At 50.1% G+C, this 26218-nt stretch overlaps 1 protein-coding gene across 2 annotated transcripts; it reads left to right on the top strand.

Annotated features, from left to right (window-relative positions):
• The first annotated feature begins 9573 nt into the window (after window positions 1-9573).
• Pcdh12 (protocadherin 12) lies at window positions 9574-23136 on the top strand. Of its 2 annotated transcripts, none has more exons than XM_048331127.1 (4): window positions 9574-12790; window positions 15627-15715; window positions 19053-19210; window positions 22758-23136. In XM_048331127.1, the coding sequence occupies exons 1-4, from the start codon at window positions 9911-9913 to the stop codon at window positions 23114-23116; spliced, it is 3486 nt and encodes a 1161-aa protein (XP_048187084.1). In that variant the 5' UTR covers window positions 9574-9910; the 3' UTR covers window positions 23117-23136. The 2 variants fall into 2 exon arrangements, with proteins under 2 accessions (XP_048187084.1, XP_048187085.1); XM_048331128.1 differs by having other exon boundaries at window positions 15627-15719; window positions 19057-19210; window positions 22758-23135.
• Window positions 23137-26218: the final 3082 nt, after the last annotated feature.

Consider the following 26218-nt stretch of genomic DNA (forward strand, 5'->3'; position numbering starts at 1 on the left):
TTAAGCCCCAGGACTGGCAGCAATTAAAAAAAAGAAAAGAAAAACACCTTTGGAGGCAGAAATAGGAGACTCCTAGTTCAAGGTAGACCTGAGCAAAAGTTAGCAAGACTCTATGTCAACAATGAGCCAAATGTGGTAGTGCATGTCTATAATCTTGGTTATTCAAGAAGTGTCAGAAGGGCTAGGGATATGGCCTAGTGGCAAGAGTGCTTGCCTCGTATACTATGAGGCCCTGGGTTCAATTCCCCAGCACCACATATACAGAAAATGGCCAGAAGGGGCGCTGTGGCTCAAGTGGCAGAGTGCTAGCCTTGAGCAAAAAGAAGCCAGAAGCCAGGGACAGTGCTCAGGCCCTGAGTCCAAGCCCCACGACTGGCCAAAAAAAAAAAAAAAGTGTCAGACACAGGACCCCATCTAAAAAAAACAAGTTAAAAGGACTAGGGGCATAGTTCAAGTGGAAGAGGGATCCTGAGTTCAATCCCCAGTATCTCCCACCTCCTCCGTTCCCCCAAAATAGGGGAGGTGTAGAGAAATGGTAACCTTCATATACAGCTGACTGGAATTTAAAGGGGTAGAGCCTTTTTCATTTTTGTTTTGTTTTGTGCCAGTACAGGGGCATGAACTCAGGCCCTCATAATCTTGCTTGGCTTTTTTATTCACGGCTGGTGCTTGAACACTTGAGCCACACTTCCACATCTGGATTTTTGCTGGATAATTGGAGATAAGAGTCTCATGGATTCTTCTGCACAGGCTGCATTTGAATGGCAATCCTCCTATCTCAGCCTTCTGAGTAGCTAGGATGGTAGACATGAACAGCAGCGCCTAGGCCCCCCCCCCCACTCCTCTTCTTTAATAGTTTATCAGATCCTCAAGTAGTTCAATGTAGGCTTACAATAATACAAAACAATTCTACTCCTAGGTATGTACCCAATAGAATTGATGTTCTCTTGGAACATGTGTTTGCACAAAACCTTGTATATGAATATTCCTAGCAACAATATGTGCAAGAGCCCAAAAGGGGGGAAAAAAGATCAAATCTCTACTAGTGAACACATAAACAGAATGATATACCCAGCAATGGAGTCTTAGTGAATAATAAAAAGGTTGAAGTACTGATGCATTCTCCAACTGGGATGAACCTTAACGACATGTCAAGTGAAAGATGTTGACATGAAAGGCCACATGGTATAGTTTGCTGTTATGTTGCATATCCAGAATAGGCTATTTTGTGTGTGTGTGTGTGTGTGTGTGTGTGTGTGTGTGTGTGTGTGTGTGTGTGTCCTGGGGCTTGAACTCAGGGCTTGGGTGCTGTTTCTGAGCATTTTTGCTGAAGGTTAGCATTCAACCATTTGCGCCACAGCTCCACTTCCGGCTTTTGGGTACTTCACTGAAGGTAAGAGTCTCATGGGCTTCCCTTCCTGGGCTGACTTCCAACTTTTGATTCTCAGATATCAGCCTCCTGAGTACCTAGGATTACAGATATGAACCACCGATGGCCGGCTTTGTTAACAGGGTTTTTTTTTTGGCCAGTCCTGGGCCTTGGACTCAGGGCCTGAGCACTGTCCCTGGCTTCTTCCCGCTCAAGGCTAGCACTCTGCCACTTGAGCCACAGCGCCGCTTCTGGCCGTTTTCTGTATATGTGGTGCTGGGGAATTGAACCTAGGGCCTCGTGTATCCGAGGCAGGCACTCTTGCCACTAGGCTATATCCCCAGCCCAGGGTTTGTTTTTTTAAGTGGATGAAAACATTGTGGAATTACAGAGGTGGTGGATTGTATATGTGGTGTGTGTGTGTGTGTGTGTGTGTGTGTGTGTGTGTGTGTGTGTGTGTGTACACTGATACTGGGGCTTGAACCCAGGCACTCAGACTCTTCCTTACCTTTTGTGTTCAAGGCTGGCTCTCTGCCACTTGAACCACACTTGCACTTTCAGCTTTTTGCTGGTTAGTTGGAGGGAAGAGTCTTCTGGATTTGTCTTCCCAGTGTGGCTTTGGTCCTCATATCTCAGATTCCTAAGTAGCTAGGATTACAGGTCTTAAGTCACCAGCATCCAGCCCTGCGTTATGTACTTCTAAAGGGTTGATTTTATTATATATGAATTATATCAATTCAGTTGGAAGGGGCTACAAAGCACTGTTCTCAGCACTTGAACGGAATATAGAAATGCTGTTCCTATTCCTGGAAGCATCAAACTGAAGCGCCTCTGTTCTGAATTAGTTCCTATGTCCTCCTTAACCTGTATTTCTTATCCCCAAAATATAAGGTACAGAGCTTTGACTCCAACCCAAGCCTACAGGACTCTAAAGCTCTTATCTACCTGCCTTCAGGCAGGACTGCTTTCACAGGCCAGCAAACCTGTGCAGCCATGTAGGAGGGTTCTGCTCTTGATTGATGCTGTGCTGTCGCCATCTTGAAATTCTTCATAATTTATGAACATGACACTCTGCATTCTTATTCTACCCTGGCACCTGCAAATTATTTAAGCCAGAATTTACCTGGCTGCCACAGAGAGACAACTTGAAAACCTAATCATCGCTCCTAATTTTCTATACTATAAATCTATTGTCACCGGAGAGCAAGGTAACTACCCCTGAAACAGAAAGCAAAACAGAAACATGCCCTTTAAAAATGCAAAGGGAGGAAGAAGAACCTCCAACACAATGTTGTTCCTATTCATCCAAAGGAATAAAACCGAGACTACAAGGCCTGGCAACCCTACCTCAGGTGCTCAGAGAGCTGAGACCAGATACCTCCCCGAGACCTCTCAGATGCAAAGGTGGTGGGGGCTGAGGGGTGGGGTGGGGGGGCTCATGAAGCAGTTCAGAAAAGTCTCACAAAGTTGAAAGTAGAAAGTGAATTGTGACATCGTGCCATGACCTCATGGCAAAGGTCACAGGAAGGAGAGAAAACAAGGGGGCATTTCAAAGCGGTATTAATAACAGAGGATGATAAAGGTGAATTAAAAATTAAAGTTTGTCTTTAAAGGGTGAACAAAGGTAGCAGTGATACACACTAATAAATCTTGTCTTTAGACTTTGTGAAAATTGCAGACTTCTGTTATCTTTGGGGGTTTCTGTGTGTGTGTGTGTGTGTGTGTGTGTGTGTGTGTGTGTGTGTCTGTGAGAGAGAGACAGAGAGTGAGCATGTGCCCAGGTGGTCTTTTAAATTGAGCTTTTCTCTTGTGTCCCACCCTCTACTTCATAAGCATTATCTCATTTATGCCCAGGACCCTATGACTTAGATAATATTTCATAGAGGAAGAAATGGTAGCAAGACGAATAGACTGATTTGAGCCAGGAATTAAGAGGACCAATTTCTCATCATTCTGACCCTTTCCAGTAACCTGGACAAGAATTACGGTTTGCAGCAACAAATATACATAGAGAGAAAATAGTTCTGGCCTGAAGAATGAAAAGAACCTAGGGAAATTACTATAAAGTGTAAGACATAATGACAGGTTCGAAGATGAATAAACAGAGAGAAAGAGACCAACTTCATCCCTTGTCCGCAGGTAATGGGGCCTAATCCTAAAAGTGGAAGGCATGTGCGCTACACCAGAAGTGGGGCAAGCAGGCCATTGGCTAGCGAATAGCGACAAGGCACACAGTAGGGCTTCTTAGTCCAGAGGTCAACAGGCCTTCCATCAGGACGTGCAATTTTTCCCCGTCACTGCAGGCATCCAGAGTCTACTGGGCTTATCCTATGTTCCTAAGTGAACACAGCCTCCTTTTCAGTGGTCATCATTCACAATCACCCCTAAATTAAGATACATAGAGGAACAGCAGTACTGGGAGAACCCTGCCCAAATCTTGATTATTCCTCGTAGTGGTGAGCCCACCCAGCATGGAACTATTGGTGATTCTTGCGGGTCACTTGTCATTATGCATTTGCCCTCCCAAGTAGATCTTAAAAGTTGCTGGGCACCAGTAGCACATGCCTGTAATCTTAGCTCCTCAGGAGGCTGAGAGATGAGGATTGCGATTCAAAACCAGCCTGGGCATAAATGTCCATGAAGACTCTTCAACTGACCAGCAAAAAGCTGGAAGAGGAGGTGTGGCTCAAGTGGTAGAACTTCAGCCTTGAGCTGAAAAAGCCAAGCAAGGGTCTGAGTTCAAGCCCCAAGACTGGCAGATACACAGGCAAAAAGTCTACTGTCATGTGGAAATCTGGAAACGCAGCGGTTCTTTTAAATGTAAGTTCATTCTACAAACCAAGCTTGCCAAGCTATGACACTAAAAGCCCAGTTGTAAACAATACGTACGCATGGTGCTAGCCACGTAGGCTCAGAACTAAATGTTGTGTTTCTACTAAGTTAAACCTTACAGTTATCATCTCCATCATAATTATCCTGGCCACCACCACACTTACTTTAAAGTAAGTCATAGAGAAGTAATGTTGGCTTGTCATTGTCTCAAAGATGTTAAATTATAGAGCCAGGCTTTCAGCCCAGGCAATCCGGCTGTCCCTACGATTGGCTGCAGTGCTATGCGGGGCCCAAGTCAACACTCTTCCCATGGTAAGTGATCAGTTAGTTGGACTCATAGGAAGGAAACAGACAGATCATTGGTAGGGCCAGCTCTTCTGGTCAGCGCAGCCCAAACAGCGCTACGGGTCATCGCAGGGTGATGTAAAGATGGACTCTTACGGAGGCTGGAGGTGGCTGACAGCCTAAAAACATGCTCTGTGCTTCTGATGTGAGGAAAAATTTGATTTACAAGACTAGGCACAGAATGATCATGTTTATACTTGCAACCTGGCATTTTATTATTATTCCCCTGAATAACAGTGAAAAGAGTTTTGTAACCCCAAGGTAACATGGCTCTGTAAGAAGGCAAGAGTGTGAGGTTTAGCAATAGCTGCCATCATAAATCAGTGCACCGCTTTTCTCTCTGAGCTGGAGGCTCAACTCCTGGCTGTCATAAACTTGTGAAGGGAAGCCCCGTGAGAATTTATGTAACGATGGGAAGACTCATTTTCCTTCCTGCAAGAGCCTTTTTGAAGCAAGAAGAGAATTAGGCTGATTTGATCCTATAGGAAGAAAAAAAGACCGGAAAAAAAAAAGAGAGAAAGAAACAAAAGAAACCCCAAACCCATGGTTTAGAGGAAGGGAAAATGTGGGTCAACTTGAGCTTACTTCCCTTGCCAAAAAAATATTGACCTTGTAAACAGTGAAGAGCATGCTGAATTCCACCAAATAAATGAGTGATTGGATGATGGAATGATTTAATGACAGTGTGATCCAGGCTTCCTCTGGGGCGTTTCTTTCAGTGTGAGAACAATTCCATCCTGGAATGACCCAGAAATGCTGAGTATAACAAGGCCAATCAACAGAGTCAGCTTCTGAATATTCATGCACAGATGATGCGCCCAGTCAATATGTTTGATTTTTTGTGTGTTTACTGATACATTCTCAACTTCACAGTGTAAACCAAAGTTTGGGCAGCGGGGGTGGGGGTGGGGGGAACAAGCGAGTGGAGAGCCTACGTCGTCGTCTCTGAGTAAGGTTGCCAGATAAAAATAAATACTTACACCACAAGAAAGGTTGAGGACAGCAGCTAGGGGACATGCTTGTGTACCCAGGAGTCAGAAGGAAGAAAGCTGGTGCTTGCAATCCTAGCTACTCAAGGAGACTGACTAAGAGGATCCCTGTTCAGAGCCAGCCTGGGCAGAAAAGTCTGTGAGACTCCAATCTACAATTAACTAACGAAACACTGGCAGTGGAGGGTGACTCAAATGATAGAGCGCCAACCTGGAGCAGAAAAAGCTAAGCAAGAGCATGAGGCCTTGAGTTCAAGACCTACTACTGGCCGGAAGGAAGGAAGGAAGGAAGAAAAGAAGGAAGGGAAGGAGGGAGGGAGGGAGAAGGAAGGAAGGGAAAACAAAGCAAAGGATGAGTCTAAGACGGAGATAGAGGAATGTGCACAAATATGGAGAGAGAACTGGGTGTAGCCTGAGGTCTGGTGAGTAGTGACGTGGGGAAGTGAAGGATGCTGGGTAAGGACGCACTCAGCCTGCTTGCTGAACTGTAATGCTGGTTATGGTTTGGTCCTGACAAATTTGCCAGTGCCTCTGAGAAACTCTAACCAAGGTTATCAGAGAAGTTGAGAGGAGGGTAGAGATAGAAAATAAATCCGAAATGTCTGTAGAAAGAGTGTTCTACCCCTCTCAAGGGTGTTAGAAGAGATGAATTTATGATCTAGACCTTGTGGCGTCCAATTTGGGGGTTGTTGTGATCACCAAAGCACAAAACAAAATTTAAAAATAAGAGCAAACTATTTTTTCGGTACTAGGGATTGAAGGCAGAACTTCAGGTTTTTCAGACAAGCACTCTACCACCTGAGCTATGAACCCCAGCCCTAAAATAACATCATATACTTAAGGACTTATTCATTCATTTTGGGAGTTTATGGGGAGGGGGTTGCCAGTCCTGGGGCTTGAACTCAGGACATGGGTGCTGTCCCTGAGCTTTATTGCTCAAGGCTAGTGCTCTACCACTGGAGCTACAACTCTACTTCCTCAACAGTCTATCATTAATCACCTTTCTTTGCAGCCTGTTTTCTCTAGTGTAGCCTGCTTCATAATTTCCTCAACTTTTAGTAGCTCCCCTCCTTCTATCTATTTTTTTTCTTTTGTCAGTACTGGAGTTTTGAAACCAGGGTCTAACTAAGAGATATTGTCTGTCATGTGAGCAGAAGGTCTTCTTCGTGCTCTGCGGTGCATGGCTGTGCTTGAATCCTCCTGCCTTGGTAGCTGGTCCCCCTTCGGAGCTTCTGTGGCATTTTCTCCGCCTTTGGCCACCAGATGGCATGCTGGAAACGTTCCCACCACTACTGTGTTCTGCACCCAAGTGCCTTTGCTGGACTCTCTGGTTCCCTCCCTTCTCTCTGCTCCCTTCTGGCCCGTGGAACCAAAGGAAGCCCAGAGCTTTCCAGAGGACAACTCTGCCTGGTCTGGGCCGAGTCACCCAGCTCTCCAGGCTCAGCTTCTTCAGTGGCACAAGAGACTTCGGGAACACATTCAGGATAACACCTGGCCTGTCACTGCTGTGAGCCTTTCTAAAGCTCCTGGGGCCTTCAGGGCAACCTTCAAATCCTTATCTGGTCCTCCTCCAGGGTCTGATGACCCCTCTTTGTTCCAGTCTCATCTTCCTCCTCCCCACTTTACCACAAGGGCCCTCCTGTAGTATCGCAAGAAGCTAGCTCGCCCACCCCAGGGCCTTTGCCCGCTCCACTCCTGCCACCTGCTTTGCCTCTCCCCATGGTGAACTCTTCCCTCCACTGTGATTCAGAAAGCACCTTCATGAGGAGCCTCCCTTAGCCCCCCAGGCCTGTCGCACTAGGCTCATTCCTTTCCTGTCCCCAACCCCGCAGCACACCACATACTCCTTGGGGGTGGGGGAGGTCACTGATTCCTATCCACTGCTTAGCAACATAGGAGGATTCATGAAAGCCAGGGGGGCCATTGGGTAGATGTTGCTGTTGTCTATTGGAGTTTCTGTTAGAGCAGCAGGTTGGTGAAACGAATTGATGAAGAGAAGAGAATAGGAGAGGGCTGAGGATGTGGCCTAGTGGTAGAGCGCTTGCCTAGCATGCATGAAGCCCTGGGTTCGATTCCTCAGCACCACATACACAGAAAAAGCCAAAAGTGGTGCTGTGGCTGAAGAGGTAGAATGCTAGCCTTGAGCAAAAAAGAAGCCAGGGACAGTGCCCAGGCCCTGAGTCCCAAGCCCCGGGGGGGGGGGGGGAAACAAAGGCTAATCGTGAGGATGGCATTAAAGAAAAATGGCAGGCAGATAGACAAAGGAGCATAATGCTGCTGCTGCTGCCGCTGCTACTACCTCGATATGAGTTTGGGGACAAGCTTTTATGGGGTCGGTGGTATTTTGCTGATTGGCTATCTTCCTTCTCGTGGAACCCACTGGAAGGCTTCTCTATTTTTTTGGAGCATGGTTTGAACGGCTCATGTTGGGAACATCTTGAGAACTCAGTCTTGACATCCACATTCCGTCTGGCCCAGTTTGCATATCTGACTTATTTTTGCCTCGCAGTGGCCTGTTTTCTGTTGTTTGGTTTTTGTGTTCCGCTTGGATCAACTCCACAGTCCACTTAACCCTTGGGATTTCTCTACCATGTCTTCTCCAGAGCTGTTACATGGGCTAGCTATCATCAGAGAGTTCCTATTAGATCTCTGAGCTCCGAGGGACCTCTTGGCTCCCTTTTTGGGGTACAGCAGCAGCTTGTGCACTCCAAGCTGAGGTAAAGGGGCCAGGAACCATTACCCCTGGCCAAGGAAAGCAGAGGAAAAAGCACAGGCAACTAAACGCACACCATCTTCACATTTGCATATGAGACATAAAACCTGGAAGTCATGCAAGGAAGGAAGGAGGGAGGGAGGGAAGGAAGGAAGAGAGAAAGAGAAAAAAGGTAGCAAGGCCAATTCAAAGGCCACCTCAGCAAACCTGCTACTAGCCTCCTCCTGGGAGCTCACCTATGGGAAGAAGAGAGCGTTGAAAATGGCTAGGGGCAGTGGGGTGGGGGGAAGCAGGGAGAGCTGCTGTTCACAGGACAGAAGAGGGAGAGACAAGAATTGCAGGAAGGGAGGGAAAGACAGATGAAAGGGAGAGGAAGGTGTGGGAGAAGGAAACGCACAGGCTCCCAGACCCAAGAGCAGAGGCTGGGGTTTCCCCAGACAGGGACTCGGGCTGGACTAGATGCCGGGGAACAATGGACCCCAAGGATGGAGGCAGGAGGGAAGGGAGAGAGGGGAACCACACCGTCAGGTCAGGCAGGTCCTTGAAGGTGGGAGGCCAGTGCACCCTCGCAGGCCAATGTGGCCGCATGCTAACGTACAAACCAACTCGGCCACATACAGAATCCTCTCCAGCGCTCCGTCCGCTCCGTCCGCTCCGTTTCCTGCAGGGAGGGCGACTATCCCCATCCCAGCTCCTCGCTGAGGATGAGGTAATGGCTGAGTGACTTGCCCCAGAGGACCAGTTAGTAAGTGACACGGTCAGGATTTGAAGCCAGGTAGTTTAGTTCTGGTGGCTTTCATGACAGCTGCTTCCCAACGAGATCAACAGAGGTGACCGAAGCAGAGTCAAGTCTGAGAGGCAAACGGCATTGGAAAAATAAAGCCAGAACTAGGAGGGAGAAGAATGAGGGTCTGGGGGGAAGACAACAAGATAAGGAAGGAGAGAGAGATGGAGAGAGAGAGACAGACAGACAGACAGACAGACACTGGGGGCCTGACTTGCCCAAAGGGATAGATCAGTCTAGGTGTGGGAAGGCAGAGGCTCAAGTTCACTGCTCCCAGTGGCTCCCTCCCTCCCGCCCCCCCTCCAGGGCTTCTCAGGGCCACAGCTCAGAGGACAGCACCTTCCCTTCCCGGCTATCCCTGGAGCCTTATCCAACCCCCCCTCCCCGCCCCCCCCCAGTAGCAAGCCCCTAGGCCTCACAGGAAATGCTCTTTCCCTAATTGGCATTGAAATTCACAGCCCTCCCTTTTCCTGTAGGTGGGGTTTCCATAGGAAAAAGCTGCTTCTCTGTTTCCCCAGTCTAGTAACTGTTTAGAAGTCAGATCCCCACATCCTGCTTTACTAGGTCAAGTCTCTCTTGGACCAGGGCTTGTCTGTCATTGCTCAAGGCAACCAGCTGGTGCTGTTGGGCGGGAAAGCTCTCCTGGCAATTGTACTTCAGCGGTACTCAGACCTCTCAGATCGCTTCTGACCAAGATGGCCTTGCCTGGGAATGCCGCCTGCTTCAGCATCTTCTAACTATGGGACGAGGTTGTGCCAACGGGTCTGGGGACAGGAGAACAGGGCTAATCGAGCCATCCAGGAAACACTGGAGGACTTACCCGGCTTTGGAAGCACTCTTGGAAGCACTGCAACTCGCCCACTCTGGCGGTAAGCACGATGTTACTTCTGCAACTTCTGCTGGGGCTCTTGGGGTCAGGTGCGTACTTGTTCCTCTCAGGGGATTGTCAGGAGGTGAGCACTCTCACGGTGAAGTACCAAGTGACAGAGGAAGTGCCACCTGGCACGGTGATAGGGAGACTGTCCCAGGAGCTGGGCCGGCATGAGAGGCGTAGGCAGACCCCTGGGGCTGCCTTCCAGGTACTGCAGCTGCCTAAGGTGCTCCCCGTTCAGGTGGACGCGGAGGGGGGCCTGCTCAGCACCGGGCGGCGGCTGGATCGGGAGCAGCTGTGCCAGCAGCGAGATCCCTGCCTGGTGTCCTTTGACGTGCTTGCCACGGGGGATCTGGCTCTCATCCACGTGGAAATCCACGTGCTGGATATCAATGACCATCAGCCGCGGTTTCCCAAAAGCAAACAGGAGCTAGAAATCTCTGAGAGTGCTTCCCTGCGCACGCGGATACCCCTGGACAGAGCTCTTGACCCAGACACTGGCCCAAATGCCCTCCACTCCTATTCCCTGTCTCCCAGCGATCACTTTGCCCTTGATGTCATTGTGGGCCCGGATGAGACAAAGCATGCAGAACTGTTGGTGGTGAAGGAGCTGGACCGGGAGGTCCACTCATTCTTTGACCTGGTGTTGACTGCCTATGACAATGGAAACCCTCCCAAGTCAGGTACCAGCTTGGTCAAGGTCAATGTCCTCGATTCCAATGACAACAGTCCTGTCTTTGCTGAGAGTTCCTTGGCACTAGAAATCCAGGAAGATGCTGCCCCTGGTACCCTCCTCCTAAACCTAACAGCCACGGACCCTGACCAAGGCCCCAATGGAGAAGTGGAGTTCTTCTTCAGCAAGCATGTGCCCCCAGAGGTGCTACGTACCTTCAGTGTAGATGCCAAGACTGGCCAGGTCATTCTGCGCCAACCCTTAGACTATGAGAAGAACCCTGCCTATGAGGTAGACGTCCAGGCCAGGGACCTGGGTCCCAATCCCATCCCCGCCCACTGCAAAGTCCTAATCAAAGTGCTGGACGTCAATGACAATGTCCCAAGCGTCCACATCACATGGGCCTCCCAGCCGTCGCTGGTGTCGGAAGCTCTTCCCAAGGACAGCTTCATTGCGCTCGTCTCGGTGGATGACTTAGACTCAGGAAGCAACGGTCTGGTCCATTGTTGGCTGAGTGAGGATTTGGGCCACTTCCGGCTGAAAAGGACTAATGGCAACATCTACATGCTGCTAACCAATGCCACCCTAGACAGGGAGCAGTGGCCCGAATATACCCTCACCTTGCTAGCCCAAGACCAAGGTGCCCAGCCCCTGTCAGCCAAGAAACAGCTCACCATCCAGATCAGCGATGTCAACGACAACGCACCTGTGTTTGAAAAGAGCCGGTATGAGGTCTCCACCCAGGAAAACAATCCGCCCTCTCTCCACCTCATCACCATCCAGGCTCGTGACGCAGACTTGGGCACCAATGGGAAAGTGTCCTACCGCATCCAGGACTCTCCAGTGTCTCACTTCATCGCGATCGACTCTGACACGGGAGAGGTCACGGCGCAGAAGTCACTGGACTATGAAGAAATGGCCAACTTTGAGTTCTGGGTCATAGCCGAGGATGGGGGGCAGCCCCGGCTTGCCTCCAGCATCTCCGTGTGGGTCAGCCTCTTGGATGCCAATGATAACGCCCCCGAGGTGATTCAGCCCACGCTCAGCCGCGGGAAGGCCACCCTCTCTGTGCTTGTGAATGCCTCCACCGGTCACCTCCTGGTGCCCATGGAGAGTCCCGCTGCTGCGGGCCCAGGAGGGGCTGGGACACTATCACCGGCCGCACGCAGCCCTCAGCCCTTCCTTTTGGTGACGGTGGTTGCAAGAGATGCAGACTCGGGAGCAAACGGGAAGCTCCTGTACCACATTCACGGCGGGAACGAAGGCCATCTCTTTGTCCTCAGCCCTGAGCTGGGACAGCTGTTCATCAATGTCACCAACGCCAGCAGCCTCGTTGGGAGTGAGAGGGAGCTGGAGATCGTTGTGAAGGACCAGGGAAGCCCCCCCTTGCAGACTCGAGCCTTGTTACGCGTCCTGTTCGTCACCAGTGCGGACCACCTGAGAGACGCCGCCCATGAGCCTGGGGTCCTGAGCACATCCGTGCTGACCGTGATTTGCCTGGCGGTCCTGCTGGCCATCTTTGGGTTGCCCTTAGCTCTCTTCATGTTCATCTGCCGGACGGAGAAGAAAGACAACAGGGCCTACAACTGTCGGGAAGCGGAGTCCACCTACTGCCACCAGCCCAAGAGGCCCCAGAAACACATTCAGAAGGCGGATATCCATCTGGTGCCTGTGCTCAGGGAGCAGGTGAATGAGGCTGAGCAAGTTGGGCAGTGCCACAGAGCCGCAGGCAAGGAAGCGATGACGGAAGCCGGCTGGGATCCCTGCCTGCAGGCGCCCTTCCACCTCACACCTACCCTGTACAGGACCCTGCGTAACCAAGGCAACCAGGGAGCACAGGCCGAGAGCCAAGAGGTGCTGCCGGACACCGTCAACCTCCTCTTCAATCATCCCAGGCAGAGGAACGCCTCCCGGGAGAACCTGAGCCTCCCCGAGTCCCCACCTGCCCTAGGCCAGCCCCGCGCGAGGCCCCCCAAGGTTCCTGGCAGCCCCGCGGGGAGGCGGGCCGGAGACCAGAGCTTCCAGGGGGCCTCCCTGAGCCCGCCAGCGTCTTCCGCAACCCTGAGGCGGCAACGGAATCTCCATGGCCCAGCGTCCCCTGAGCAAGAATCCGGCCCCCACCAGATCCTGAGGAGCCTGGTCCGACTGTCGGTGGCTGCCTTCGCGGAGCGAAACCCTGTGGAGGAGCTCGCCGTGGATTCTCCACCTGTTCAGGTATCTCAGCTCTGGTCCACCTCCAGGCCACCACCAATAGCTTCAGGTGCACACACACACACACACACACACACACACACACACACACACACACAAAACTGTATTCCCCACCTTCCTGACATTCGTTCTTAGACTCACCCAGCACTTCATAGCAATGGTTTCGGGGACAGCATGGGAGCCGTCCATAGGTGTTGTTAGCCGTGAGAACCTGGGCAAGGAACTTACTGTCTCCGAGCCTTCGTTTCCTTAAAGGTAAAATAGAAGGGATGATAAGAATATGTGTTTGATCTGTTAATACTTATCCATGACCCACAGGAAAGTCGTTCAACGTCTCTGCAGAAAGTGTCTACCTCCCAAACTTGCTTAAGATAAAATTAGTCAAGTTCAAGGCCAGCCAAGGCTACATAGCAAGAACCTGTCTAAAGAGAAAAAAAAAAAAAGATAAAATGTGCCGTTGCACTCACTCATGCCTTTTGGGTAAACACTTCTCGCCAAATAGTGCTGGCTGCTTGTGGACAGGACAGCAGAAGGCAGGTGCTATGGGTGGCATTGTTGGGAGGAGGAGGCCTTTGGAATCAACTGGAGGAAAAGAGAGTGAAAAGTCCAATGCGCGTGTCTTCCCAGCTGCACAGACCCCCTGTGGAGTCAGACCCCACTTCAAGCCCCAGCCCTAACTGCTGTGCAGCCTTGGAGCCTCAGATTCCACCCCTGCAAAATGAGTATCGGAGTATCATGGTATCTCCTCCCTTGGGCTACTATCACAATTAAGTGAGATGACGTAACATCAGACACGTTGTTTAGCATGGATTCTTTTGTTGGCCAGTCCTGGGGCTTGAACTCAGGGCCTAGGCACTGTCCCTGAGTTGTTTTTTGTGGGTTTTTTTATTTGTTTGTTTTTTGCTCAAGGCTAGCACTCTACCACGAGCCACAGTGCCACTTCTGGCTTTTTCTGTGTATGTGGCACTGGGGAATCGAACCCAGGGCTTAACACATGCTAGGCAAGCCCTCTACCACTAAGCCACATTCCCAGCCCTAGCATGAATTCTTTTACTAAGTGATTTATATACTTCAGCTCATTTTAGCTTGGTGTCATGTCCTGGTTATTATCATCATCATCATCATCATCATCATCATCATCATCATCATTATTTTGCAGGACTAGAGGTAGAGCAAACACTCTCCCATCAAGCTATACCCTCGGACCTTTACTCCCTTTTTAACTATTGAGGAAACTAAGGCTTAGAGTGGTTAAGTAATTCTTCAGGGCCATGAAAATGGGAAAGGGGAGAGGAACAGATTTGGAATGGGAGTCTGTGTCTGGCTGCCTCCAGGGTCCTGGCCCTCTCTGTGAAGTGGCCCTGCCCCATGACACGTAGCACAGGGCTCCGAGAACAGGACGTGTGGGCCGAGTGTCACTTGGACAAAGGGCAGCAGATGCCCTAGGAGTCTAGGCTGGGTTGTGGGATCTGTCCTAAGGCAGGTCATGAGGCCCTGACCCACCTAAAGGACCGGGGTCATAGCGAAACCCCACCCAGTCCTCGCCACCCCCTCTTCCAGCTCTCCTGTAAAAAACGGCACTTCTGAGCCTCTCAGAAACTGGAAGCAGCCTTTCGAGGAGTAACAACCCAGCCTCCTTGCATTTTCAGAGGATTTAAACTTTTCCCAAAGCATTTCATGCATGTGACAGGGCTGTGAAGATTAGCCTCACTTTAGAGTCGAGAGCAATGACAAAACCGACGTCTGCACAGCTCTAACCCCTGCCTGATGTTGTCCAGTCAAGTAGAAATGACCATGAACTAGACCTCATCTTCCCAAGCCCGCTGCCTCTCCCTCCAGGCCTCACAGATCTGATGCTGAGAGCTGATACCTGCCCTTGACCCCTTCTCCAGCCTTCCTGAAACTCCGCCATCTTCCCTGCCTGAAACTCTCTTGACCCCTTGCCCAGACCCTCCCTCTCTGGCTGAACTTCTGTGGAGCCACTGCGACCCAGCAGAGGTGCCTGGCAGGCAGGAGGAATTAAAAAACATGTGTGAAAATATAAGAAGTCTGGGTGAAAGGGTACACATCTGTAGTTACAGCTACTTGGAAGCTGAAACAGGATGGCCTGAGTCTAAGAATCTCAGGCCAGCCTGGGCAATACAGTGCAATCCTGTCCCAAAAGAAAATAGTGCTAGGGACTAGCGGCTTCTACCTGTAATCCTAGAAGCTCAGGAGGGTGAGACCTGAGGATCCTGGCTCAAAGCCAGCCTGGGCAGGAAAGCGTGAAAAGAAAAAGCTGGAAGTGGAGCTGTGGCTCAAGTGCTAAAGCACCAGCCTTGAGCACCAGGACAGTGCTTAGGTCCTGAGTTCAAGCTCCAGGACAGGTATACATACACACAAAGAAAGCTGTAAACAGAGATGTGGCCTTCTCTACACTGCCGTCTTAGAGCTAGCCCACCCAAATTGGCCAGACTGTCTGAATGCTGCTAAACGGAGAAGGCAATCCTTATCAAAAAATGATGACACTATGATCAGGAAATTCCTTTTATACCCCGCCCCACAGCCCAAGAGCAAGTCACTTGGGGGGGGGCGGGGAGGGACTTGAGGGGATGGGCTCCAGGGTCTTCGAGCTCTTCCTCAGACCCTCGGGGACTGGGATGACAAAACCGGGAAGCCACCTCCCCTGAGCCAGGTCCCCATCTCCACCGCCAGGGACCATCCCCCCTCGGATCACACAAACATCTGAAGGCAAAGGAAAGACTATAAAAAGAAAGCACCGGCATTGAGGGAAACATCCGGCGAGGAAGTGTGCTGGGTTGGAATTGTGTGGAGTCAACAGATTTTTCCTGTCTTGTAGCAAATCTCCCAGCTGCTGTCCTTGCTGCATCAGGGCCAATTCCAGCCCAGACCGAACCACCGGGGAAATAAGTACCCGGCCAAGCCAGCCAGCGTCAGGTAAGCAGCCCAGAGCCCCACTAGCTGTCCCCCAAGTGAGGTGAGGAGACGCAGGTCCCCAGCGAGAGCAGCAGACAGCAGCCATCCCCCACCCCGAGAGCCAGGCTCTGTCCGGGGGTGGCTATATTTATGGAATTTACAGGACCCGGAGTGACTAAGGAAATGACTTCATCCTGGAGCGCTATCTGTCCCCTGATTACGGAGGTGCTGTAAATTGCCTTTCAATCTGTAACTTTCACCTTTCTTTCTCTTGACCCATAAACATAATATATAAGGACACAGATCTGTCAGAGTGGCATTGCGGGTGGTTCTAGAATTGCGGAGCCTTCAAGAGGACATCTCACGCCATTCCCTGCTACACACCTCAGCCCTCAAAAGGGCATCTTATCGAATTCCTAGGTACACATGGAATAAGAAACGGAGGCTCCAACCAACTGCGCAAACTTGAACAACTCAGATAATCTCTCAGGAACTCAGTTTCTAAGTTAAAATGCAAGCCATAACACGGCCATCGCAATGTTGCTGTAATTGTGTTAAGGATTCAATGATCCAAGGTTTTCTAAGATCATAGCCCAGAGCTTGGCACACAGTGCGTGCACATTGTTATGTGCTTTCTCCCTACCACGACTTTGCTCAAGGTCACACAGCTGGTCTCAGCTCTCAGGGCTCCTGACTCTCCTACGTTGGTGTTCTGGTTCTGATAACTTACAGCTTTTCTTTTGTAAGGTTGGTGAGCGGTGGTGTAGAACAAGGTGTGTTCTATAGGGAAACTCAAAATTTATCTCTCAAGGTTCTATATTTGCTTTTGATGAAATAAACCAGCAATAGACATAGTAACAGGAATGGGAACAATGTCATAAGAGACTTTTTGTTGATGGTCTTGGTTGCGGGGCTTGAACTCAGAGCCAGGGTACTGTCTCGGAGCTTTGTTGTTGTTGTTTTTTGCTCAAGGCTAGTTCTCTACCACTTTTGAGTCATAGCACCACTTCTGGTTTTCTGGTGGTTAACTGGAGATAAGAATCTCCTGGACTTTCCTGCCTGGGTTGGCTTTAAACTGCAGTCTTCAGATCTCAGCCTCCTGAGTAGCTAGGATTATAGGTGTGAGCCACGGGTGCCCAGTGATAACAAACATTTTTGATTACAGTTTTATGTGACACAGAAACTTTCCGATAGAAGACCCAAAGACCAGAGGGAGCCACTTGTTTTTATGCTTAGCTTCTATATGGATAAGATAGCACGTGAAGAGGTCTGCGCTGACAGAAATACACTGGGAGGGAAAATCCACGTAGCAAGTCCTGTCTATTCAGATTCTTCTTGACCTTTCTATGCAGCATTCCTTTCTTCCAGATATGGAGCAAGACCTCTTGTAGAATGGAGATCTTATGACCTAAGTTAGGTCAGAAAATTTCCGTATGACCAACCCTTACCAGAAAGGTAGGGGAGCTGGAGGCTTGCCTCAGGAGTCAGAGTACCTGCCTAGTAAGCAGGGAGGAACTGAGTTCAAACTCCAGCATCATCAAAAAAAGAAAAACAGGGCTGGGGATATAGCCTAGTGGCAAGAGTGCCTGCCTCGGATACACGAGGCCCTAGGTTCGATTCCCCAGCACCACATATACAGAAAACGGCCAGAAGCGGCACTGTGGCTCAAGTGGCAGAGTGCTAGCCTTGAGCAGGAAGAAGCCAGGGACAGTGCTCGGGCCCTGAGTCCAAGGCCCAGGACTGGCCAAAAAAAAAAAAAAAAAAAAAAGAAAAACAAATTATCAGTAGTGTTTTGGAGGTGAGTACTGGTGGCTCATGCCCGTGATCCTATCTACTCAGTAGGCTAAGATCTGGAGGATTGTGCTTTGAGGCCAGCCTGGGTAGCAAAGTTCACTGTATTCCATCTCACAATAACCAGCAAAAACAAAACAGAGTTGAGGTTATGGCTTAAGTGATTGAGTGCCAGCCTAGCAAGCCCAAGACCCCAAATTCAAACCTCGGTACTTTAAAGAAAAAAAGTCGAAGAAACCAAATATGTTCAGGTTTTATGGATGGCTTCAGGGTAAAAAGGAGTTCTGGTTTCTATGAGTCTTCTTTGGGAAAGAGGAATTTGAGTTTCTACAACTTGCCTAGAGGATGGGAGGGGGGCAGTGGGGAGGTGGGGAGGGGGGTGCCCAAGGGGTTAGAAACCAGCACACAGGCAGAAACCTCGCTTCTGAGGCCTTCACTTCGGTGTGTTTTTTTTTTTTTTCTGAGCACTAATAGCGCACACAGATCCCCCCGGGGGTTGAATTCTTATTACTGAATCCATAGGGTTCTTGAGCAATCTGCAAATCTTGGTTTTCTCCTTTGTAAAATGGGGAAGAGAGGCTGCGAACCCTTTAAAGGCATGAGAAGGTCCCAGAGAGAGCATGTGGGTATCTTACACAGCGCCAGGCCTGATGGGGTCATTGCTCAGTAGACACTGATGATTACCTTTATTGCCCACCAACTTCCCACGTGCCCAGTGATCTCTAAATAGCAAGAGAGAGAAGCCTGTTGGAGAAAGGACTCTACGGCCTTAAGGACCCTCAGGGAACCGGGTGCTGGTTCTTGGAGCCCATAATCCTAGCTGCTCCGAGAATTTTGGTTCAGAGCCATCCCAGCTGGACAAATTCTTGAGATTCTTGGCTCCAATTAACCAACAAAAAGCCAGTACTGGAACCTAGGCTCAGGCGGCTCACATCTATATTACTAGGAACTCAGGAGGCTGTGAGCTGACAATCATATTTTGAAGCCAGGCTAAAAAGACTGTGAGACTCTTATCTCCAGTTAAAAAAAAAAAAAAAAGCCAGCCAGAAGTAGAGATTTGGCACAAAAGGTTGGAGATATATCCCAGGCCCAGAGTTCAAATCCCAGGACTGGCACAAAAAGAAAAGCAAGAACTGGAGGTGTGGCTCAAGGAACTACCTCAGAAAAATCATATTCTGAGCACTTGGCAGGAGGATAAGAAATGAGAAAGACAAATATACGTGGCTGGTTAGCGCATTGGCTCGATAGGTTTATTAAACCCCTGCTCTGTGCCTTGCAAAACAAGGGAGGGCCAACAGTGGGCCGCATCATGAACGAATGGAAGGTTCAGGCACTATACTAAGCTCAACTACAGCATCTCAAGAGGTGGGCATCCCTTTACTACTCCCATTTCACAAGTGCGGAAACAGGAAGCGGGAAGGCTTTGAGCGCAGAAGCCAGGCAGCTCCGAGTTAACCGGCCAGGCTCTGTAACAAATTCCCTCCATGGATGGGTGAATGCGGGTGTGATACGGACAGGGCCCGGGGGAAGTTCCTCCCAAGTGAACTGATGGTTTCCTCTGCAGGAGTGCCGTCCCTGACGCGGACGGGGCAGGTGCCAAGCCTGGCGGCCAGGTGGAACCAGACCAGGAGGAAGGGCCCTTAGACCCGGAAGAAGACCTCTCTGTGAAGCGGTTGCTAGAAGAGGAGCTGTCCAGCCTGCTGGACCCACACACAGGTAGGGACTCCCCAAAGTCCCCGTCCCCCCGCCCCCCCTCCCCTGCAAGATTGCCTCTATCCTCACGGTCCCCTGTGTGTCTAGGCGTCAAAGTTCTGCTCCAGCCCATTGCAGGGGAACAAACGTTTGTGTTTGCTTTGCGCTTTAAATAGTCAGAAGGAAATGTCTTATCAATTTGCCTTTCCCCATAGTTAACAAAATTAGCATCAGTTAGGGAGACAGGTATTCTATTTCTAGGGGAAAAGATCATTGACATTTTACTTCCCGTTGAGCCTCAGAGAGCATCCTTTTGTTCAAAGTCCACGTTTCTCCTTTATTAATTTTAAAAATCATCGCAAGACTAGTGAGCGATTATTGAGCTCTCGGTATATGCCGGGCACCAGGGCAGCACCAAATAAACATTCTTTCAGGGAAGCCTATACACAGTCCTCTGAGGGACGTATTGCTAATTTCAGGTTACAGATGAGGGTCAGAGAGGAAAAGCAGCTTGCGCAGGCCGGTCCGGTTCTTCAGGGATTGAAGGGAAACCCAAAGTTGGGCTTGTGTTTTTGCTGTTGGTAAGGGTAGTGCGTTTTGTTTTGGTGGTCCAAGGGTTTGAACTCAGGACCTTGTGCTTGACTCGGCAGGCACTCTAGCACGTAAGCCATACCCCCAGCCCGAAGACTGGGTTCGTCTTAACTTGTAAACAGCAGTATTTTTCAGTGTGTTTAGTACCCTTTCGCTGTGAGAATTTAGTCAGCTTTCTAATTGAATTTTTTTAATGGTTTTGGTAAAGAAACAATCCTTTTTCCCAATATATACATAATGTAAACTTTAATCCAAGACTTTGCTACAGGAACAGCCCCCCTCAACCTCCCTGCCTTCCATTCGTCAAGGACACTGTTCAACCTCCTTTCGAGAACGCACCCTGTACCTGACCATCCCTACGCTGTGGTCCTCTGTTTCTGTAATCAATCTATTTCTCTTGCGCTCCATCTGGCTGCAAACATGACAAAGGCATTTCAAGGACTGCCCTTTCTTTCCTTGGTTAAACACACACACACACACACATACACACACACACACACACACACACACACACACCCCAAAAAACATAGCTAACATGCTAACACTTACTGAACACTTTTTATATGCTAGTCCTTGTTCTAAGTTCCTCATGAGAAAAACTTTAAGAGAGTGGGCTATTCATTATCCCCATTTCATAAAAGAAGAAAGAAAAAAAAAAGAAGAACCGCCGAGGGTCAAGGGTGTTTTAATAATTTGCCCAAGGTTATACAACAGATAGTTATTAACACAGACATCATCGCTCTAAATTTTAGAGCTGTGCTATTCAATATGGTAGCCACTGGCCACATGTGGCTATTTAAATGTAAATGAATTGAAATTAAACGAACTATTCGATTCCTCAGTCATGCCAGCCATATTTTAAGGACTCAGTGCGCACACAGAGTCAGTGAACGCAGTGGAGACAGCTTTGAATTCGGTCTCCATTGACCATCCCTGGCTGGAACTCGTGGGTTCAGTGCCCCGGTGCAGGAAGCAGGTCTAGGAAAGCCTTTGCTGCCTGAAGGGCTTACTGCCCTGGAGGCTGCTGAGCCCAACATCTGAGGCTATGGTGCTGACAATATTTTACTGGTTGCATCAGCTCACTGAATGTTCACACGTAGGAAAGGAAAAGGAGACTCACTGAGGTTCAGCCGTTTCCTCAAGGTCACACTGCTTCTAAAAGACGATGTGGGCAAGTCACACCCACGTGGGAGCAAGGTCTACGGTAGCTGACTCTGGTGGGTAGTGCAGAGTAAATTCACCCTTGCTTTCCAGGTATGCTCATACATCCCAGTGATTTCTCTTCCAGTTGTATAGCTGACCCTTATAAAAAAAAAAAAAAAGAAAGGAAAGGCCTTATTCTGTCCCACCAAGAGTTCTGGATTGTATTGCCTCGAGGAACTAGCATTTACAGTTCCCAAATGGCAAGGTTCAATATTTATGTTCATTAATCACTGCACAGACACTAAGTTCCAGGCATGGGGCCAGACCCAGGACCTGGTGGGACAGTGGTCTAATCCTGTCTTACAGCTTGTACAGCCCAGAAACCAAGACAAGAATCAGATGATTCAACAGTAAAAAAAAAAAAAATGATTTGCTGTATGTTGGCATAACTTGCTCAATTTGCCAAGTAGCATTTGCTTAATGTAGAAAAACATAAACAAAGTAAAAAGAGAATAAGTCACTGTTGCCCAGGAGTAATTTTGGTTTCCGCTTTTTGCCCTTCCAGTCTCCTTCTAGTCTTCTATTCTTGAACAGATTTTAGAGCCCCCTCACCTGAAGCAGCCATTAAATACATGTTAAAGTCAGTATGTTCTCTTGTTTTTAAGATACTGTTTCTTAACCAGGAGACTTATACCATTAAAAAAAATTTTTTTTTCCTCTGTCTTGGCCTTAGCCATCAAGGCTGGACCTACTGTTTTTTGAGACAGGATTTTCTGAAGAAGCAGGAAAAGAAGGTTTGATGGTAGCACTGGAAATCTAGGGAACATTTTTAATTCCCAGCTAGGAATCGGTTTTGTTGTCACTGCCTCCTTTGCCCCATTCCTTTGTGACTCTAGCTAGGCTGGGGTTCCTACAGCTGGGGAGGGAAGACTGAGGCTGGAGCTAGGTTGTGACTGTGCAGACACGGGCTGGCTTGGGAATTCCAGAAGCGGGCTCTGGAGTGTGCTTGGGCAGCTCCTTAGAGAGTGGGTAGGGTGACACAGTCCCAAGAAGTTTGCAGGCATCAGAGCTATGGGCAAATCCGGGTTCAAGTAGCCTAGCAACTGTGACTTCTTTTAGGTTCAGTTTCCCTTTTTTTTTTTTTTCTTTTTTGCCAGTCCTGGGGCTTGGACTCAGGGCCTGAGCACTGTCCCTGGCTTCTTTTTGCTCAAGGCTAGCACTCTGCCACTTGAGCCACAGCGCCACTTCTGGCCGTTTATCTGTATATGTGGTGCTGGGGAATTGAACCCAGGGCCTCATGTATACGAGGCAAGCACTCTTGCCACTAGGCCATATCCCCAGCCCTAGGTTCAGTTTCCTTATCCTTAACTTGGAGATGAGGCTCTTGATCTCAAAGTCTGTATAAATAAAGCCAGGTGAGGTCTGTAAATGTAAATTGCTTGGCATGTATGGACCTCGTAAGGGACGACTGTTTAAACTGGCGGCTGGTGGCTCCCATCTGGAATCCTATCTACTCAAGAGGCGGAGAAGATCTGAGGATCCAGGTTCAAAAGCCAGTCTGGGCAGAAAACAACAACAACAACAACACAGAAAGCTGTGAGACTCTATCTCCCACTGACCAGCAAAAAGTGGGGAGTGGCTTAAGTGGCAGAGAGTCCGCTCTGAGCCTGAGGGACGGTATCCAGGCCCTGAGTTCAAATCCCAGTACCAGTGGGCATGCAGGACACACACACACACACACACACACTCACACACACACACACACAGCTTGCCTGTCGGTCCCCCCCCCCCACACCTGCCCTCACCACGTCCCCTCCTCCTCCCTCCCCCCATGCAGGCCTGGCCCTGGAGAGGCTGAGCGCCCCGGACCCGGCCTGGATGGCCAGGCTGTCCTTGCCCCTCACCACCAACTACCGGGATAACCTGTGCCCCCCGGACGCCGAGGCCGCGGAGGAGCCGCGCACCTTCCAGACGTTCGGCAAGGGTCCCGGGCCGGAGCTGAGCGCGGCGGGCACGCGGCTGGCCAGCACCTTCCTGTCGGAGATGAGCTCGCTGCTGGAGCTGCTGCGGGCGCAGCGCCCGGGCGCGGCCGTGCCCGTGGAGGCAGCCTCCGAGGCCCTGCGCAGGCTCTCCGCCTGCGGCCGCACCCTCAGCCTCGACCTGGCCACCGGCGGGGGCCCGCCCGGGGACCCCTGAGCAGGCTCACCCCGTCACCTGGAGGATGCGAGAGACCACAGACCTCCCCGACCCCTACCCCACCCCAAGGATGGGGGGAAAGGGGCTCTGGGGAGGAGGACAACCAGACTGTGGGGGGGCAGGAATTTGGGGTGACTGATGCTGCCCCCCCCACATACAGAGGAGGCCGACCCATGCAGCCCCTAGAAAAGGGGGATCTATCTACCTGTGAGGGTTTTTTTTTTAAGACTGGGACAGTGTGGGTGGCCGAGGTGTTTGCTGGCAAAACACACGGTAGGACTAAGTCTGTCCCTAGGCAGAACAGATGCCACCGAGGGCCACCAGCAGGGAAGGTGGCCGTGCTGGAGGCTGGGGTACCAAGGGGATGAGCTCCGATCTGCTAATAAAGGCGAAGCTGCGGTCCACCCTCCCCTTTGCGCTTGTCATCGGGGAGAAGGGGAAGAAGAGGACTGTCGTCCAGTCCCGGCGAGGCGGTCCCGCTGGACCTGCCCTCACCCCGCTGTTACCAAGTACTCTGGGAAATTAAGACTGAGCACAGCAGGGCTATAGCTAGAGTAGTTCTATGAATCAGGTACCAGGCGTTACAATAGGCCTTCATTTGAGTTTCCCACAAACCTGAAGAGATGTTATTATCCTCCATTTCACAAAGACACCAGGCGTGGAAATGTTGAGTGTCTTTCCCAGGATCAAGCCAGGATTTGAGCCTGGGCTAGTATAACACCGAAACCCATGTTCTCGATCTTGGCACTAGAACAGCAGCCAAGGGATAGAAGAGTTAAGTCCCAGAGGGAAGGACTTGCAGAGCAGCCTGTGGGAAGCTGAGGAAAGGGATACTTGCAAAGTCATTCTGAACCGCACAACTCCACACTCTATAGCACAGGATGAAAGCACCTTGCTCTGACTTGCTTGGCCCTTCATGTACACAGCCATCTTCTCTTACCTACTCTTAGTGGGTAACTCTCCTTGGTTGCAGGCTCAGGACTGTGAGCTCGGTCACCAGAGGGCAGCAGGTGAACTTAGGTCTATAAAATCAACACTGGGGAGCAGCCTTCAGGGGAGGGAAGAGTGAAGGCACAGCAAGGATTTCCTAAGCTGCATCTTCACACTTTCCCTGGAAATTTCCAAGCAATCACTACTAGTTTACCATCACTTGGGGTTCTGGACATGGAAGGCAAAAGTGCTATTGGCTCCTTCCTTTGCTCCTTCTGAAGCTTGGTGCTCAAGTCCGCTGTCCATAGAAATGGGCCAACCACGTTCCCAAATGGGGATAAGGAGAATCACCCGTATTTGGGGTGTAGTGTGACACGCCAGTTCTACGTTGCAGACAAGAAAGATGACGCCCGCAAACATTAAGCACTTTAGGGGTGTTTGCGTCTCTGCTCCCCTCACTCAAAGATCAGCATGATCTCATTCCAAGATGTGTGATTTTTCAGGCAGGTTCTCAGAGGTGCTGTACTATGCAGGTTATGGAGAAGGGCCAGGACAATTAAGCAGGCAGGGGCTCCAGCACAGAGTGACTCTTGATGGCTTGTTGAATGGACGAATGAATGAATGAATGAATGGGTAAACAAGCGCTTTAGATAAAACAATGCAGACAAAAGTCCCCCCTATCTATATTGGAGCTCCAGGTAGACAAAGTAGTTCTATTACATAAATTCAAAGTCCGGAAAGTAGAGTACAAAAGCAGATCATGTGTACTCCCCCCGCCCCCCATATGCCAGGTACTAGTGGGTTTGTTTACAGTGCAGAAATAATGTTGGGAGGGTTAAGAGGAAAGGAGAGGTGGCCTAAGGAAGCTGGAATCATGGCTGTGACGGAGTCTCGGATACAGTGGACTCCTGTATCTCCACCCAACTCCCCAAACCACTCCCTGAATACCAGACAAAACTCTCTTTCCCAAGGCAGAAAACAGAAAGCTCTCACCAGATACTCAGGGGAACATGTGACCTACAAAAGGTTGTGCAGCACTGATCTAAAACACTAAAGTGCCACAGACACCGGCCGCTGCCGTCCTAGGGAGTGTGATCTTCAGTGCTTTCCATTACTGTATGGCCAAGGATATAGAAAGACACCGCAGGCGAGTTGCCTGAGTTCACACGGTGGGCTTGGGCCCCTAGCTAGGCTCCGGACCTGAGATTTAGGCTAGCGTTCTAATACGTGAAAGATTCTTAACCTGCTCCTCGGTGGGGCTTAGCATCTATAAACCTGCTGAGCTGCGTGCAAAAGCAAGAGGATATGTTTTTCTCTGGGAAAGAATAGGCGCTTTTATCAGATTCCCAAAGGGGTCTCTGACCTAAATAAGATTCAGGACCACGGCAGGCCTCGAGCTCCGTCCCTGCATGGCGCGGAGGACTCTCGGGCAGAGTTGCTCTTTGGTCAGGAGGGTGACGGGAGGCTGTGTTCCCTCCTGCGCCACACAGCCCTTCCCAGCACGCTGACACCAGCATTTTCCGAATAACAGGCTGAGCAGGAGACAGTGCATATGGTGACAGAACTGGGTGTGCTGAACAGGAAGGTTACAGAAACTTCTTGACATCAGCCAAGATGTCAAAGCTGAGACTTTGGGCATGTTCAAAACAATTTCCACCAAGATGGGCTCTGTCCCCCGGGAGGCAAAGACACAGGCAAGCCAGCAAGCACTCGGTGAAATGCCGTCTTAATTTGGAAGCACAGAGGGACATTTTTTTTTTTTTTTTTTTTATCAACAGTCAGCTGTTCTCCAGCACCAAGAGTGTAAGGCAGTGTTCACTTGGAGCCTGGGGGCAGCTGGGAGATTGACAGGCAGTCTTCTCATCTGTCATCCAACTTTAGCCTGGCAGCTCCCTGACCCTACCTCTCCTCTGGCTGAAGTAAGGAGATGGCAACTGCCGCCCCTTGGGACTCAGGAGAGGGCCAAATCCCCAAAGGAAGACAGGAGGAGGGGCGGGGAGAAGACTCAGCCCGGCATATAACGCGCACCTAGAAAACAGCCCCGCGTTCCACAGCCCCTACTAACTACTGGGCACAATGTAACAGGCGTGCGCATGTGAAATAAACATCCACTCAACAAACCTGTTGTATGTGTTGAACAATACCTTAAGTGCTAGAAGTAGCACCAGGACC

Source organism: Perognathus longimembris, chromosome 22 (assembly GCF_023159225.1).
Source record: "Perognathus longimembris pacificus isolate PPM17 chromosome 22, ASM2315922v1, whole genome shotgun sequence".
NCBI lineage: Eukaryota > Metazoa > Chordata > Mammalia > Rodentia > Heteromyidae > Perognathus > Perognathus longimembris.

Coding starts and splice junctions, on each gene's coding strand:
- Pcdh12 (XM_048331127.1), top strand. CDS start 9,911: ATGTTACTTCTGCAACTTCTGCTGGGGCTCTTGGGGTCAGGTGCGTAC. Junction 12,791..15,626: donor TGGATTCTCCACCTGTTCAG/GTATCTCAGCTC, acceptor CCTGTCTTGTAG/CAAATCTCCCAGCTGCTGTC. Junction 19,211..22,757: donor CCTGCTGGACCCACACACAG/GTAGGGACTCCC, acceptor CCCCCCATGCAG/GCCTGGCCCTGGAGAGGCTG.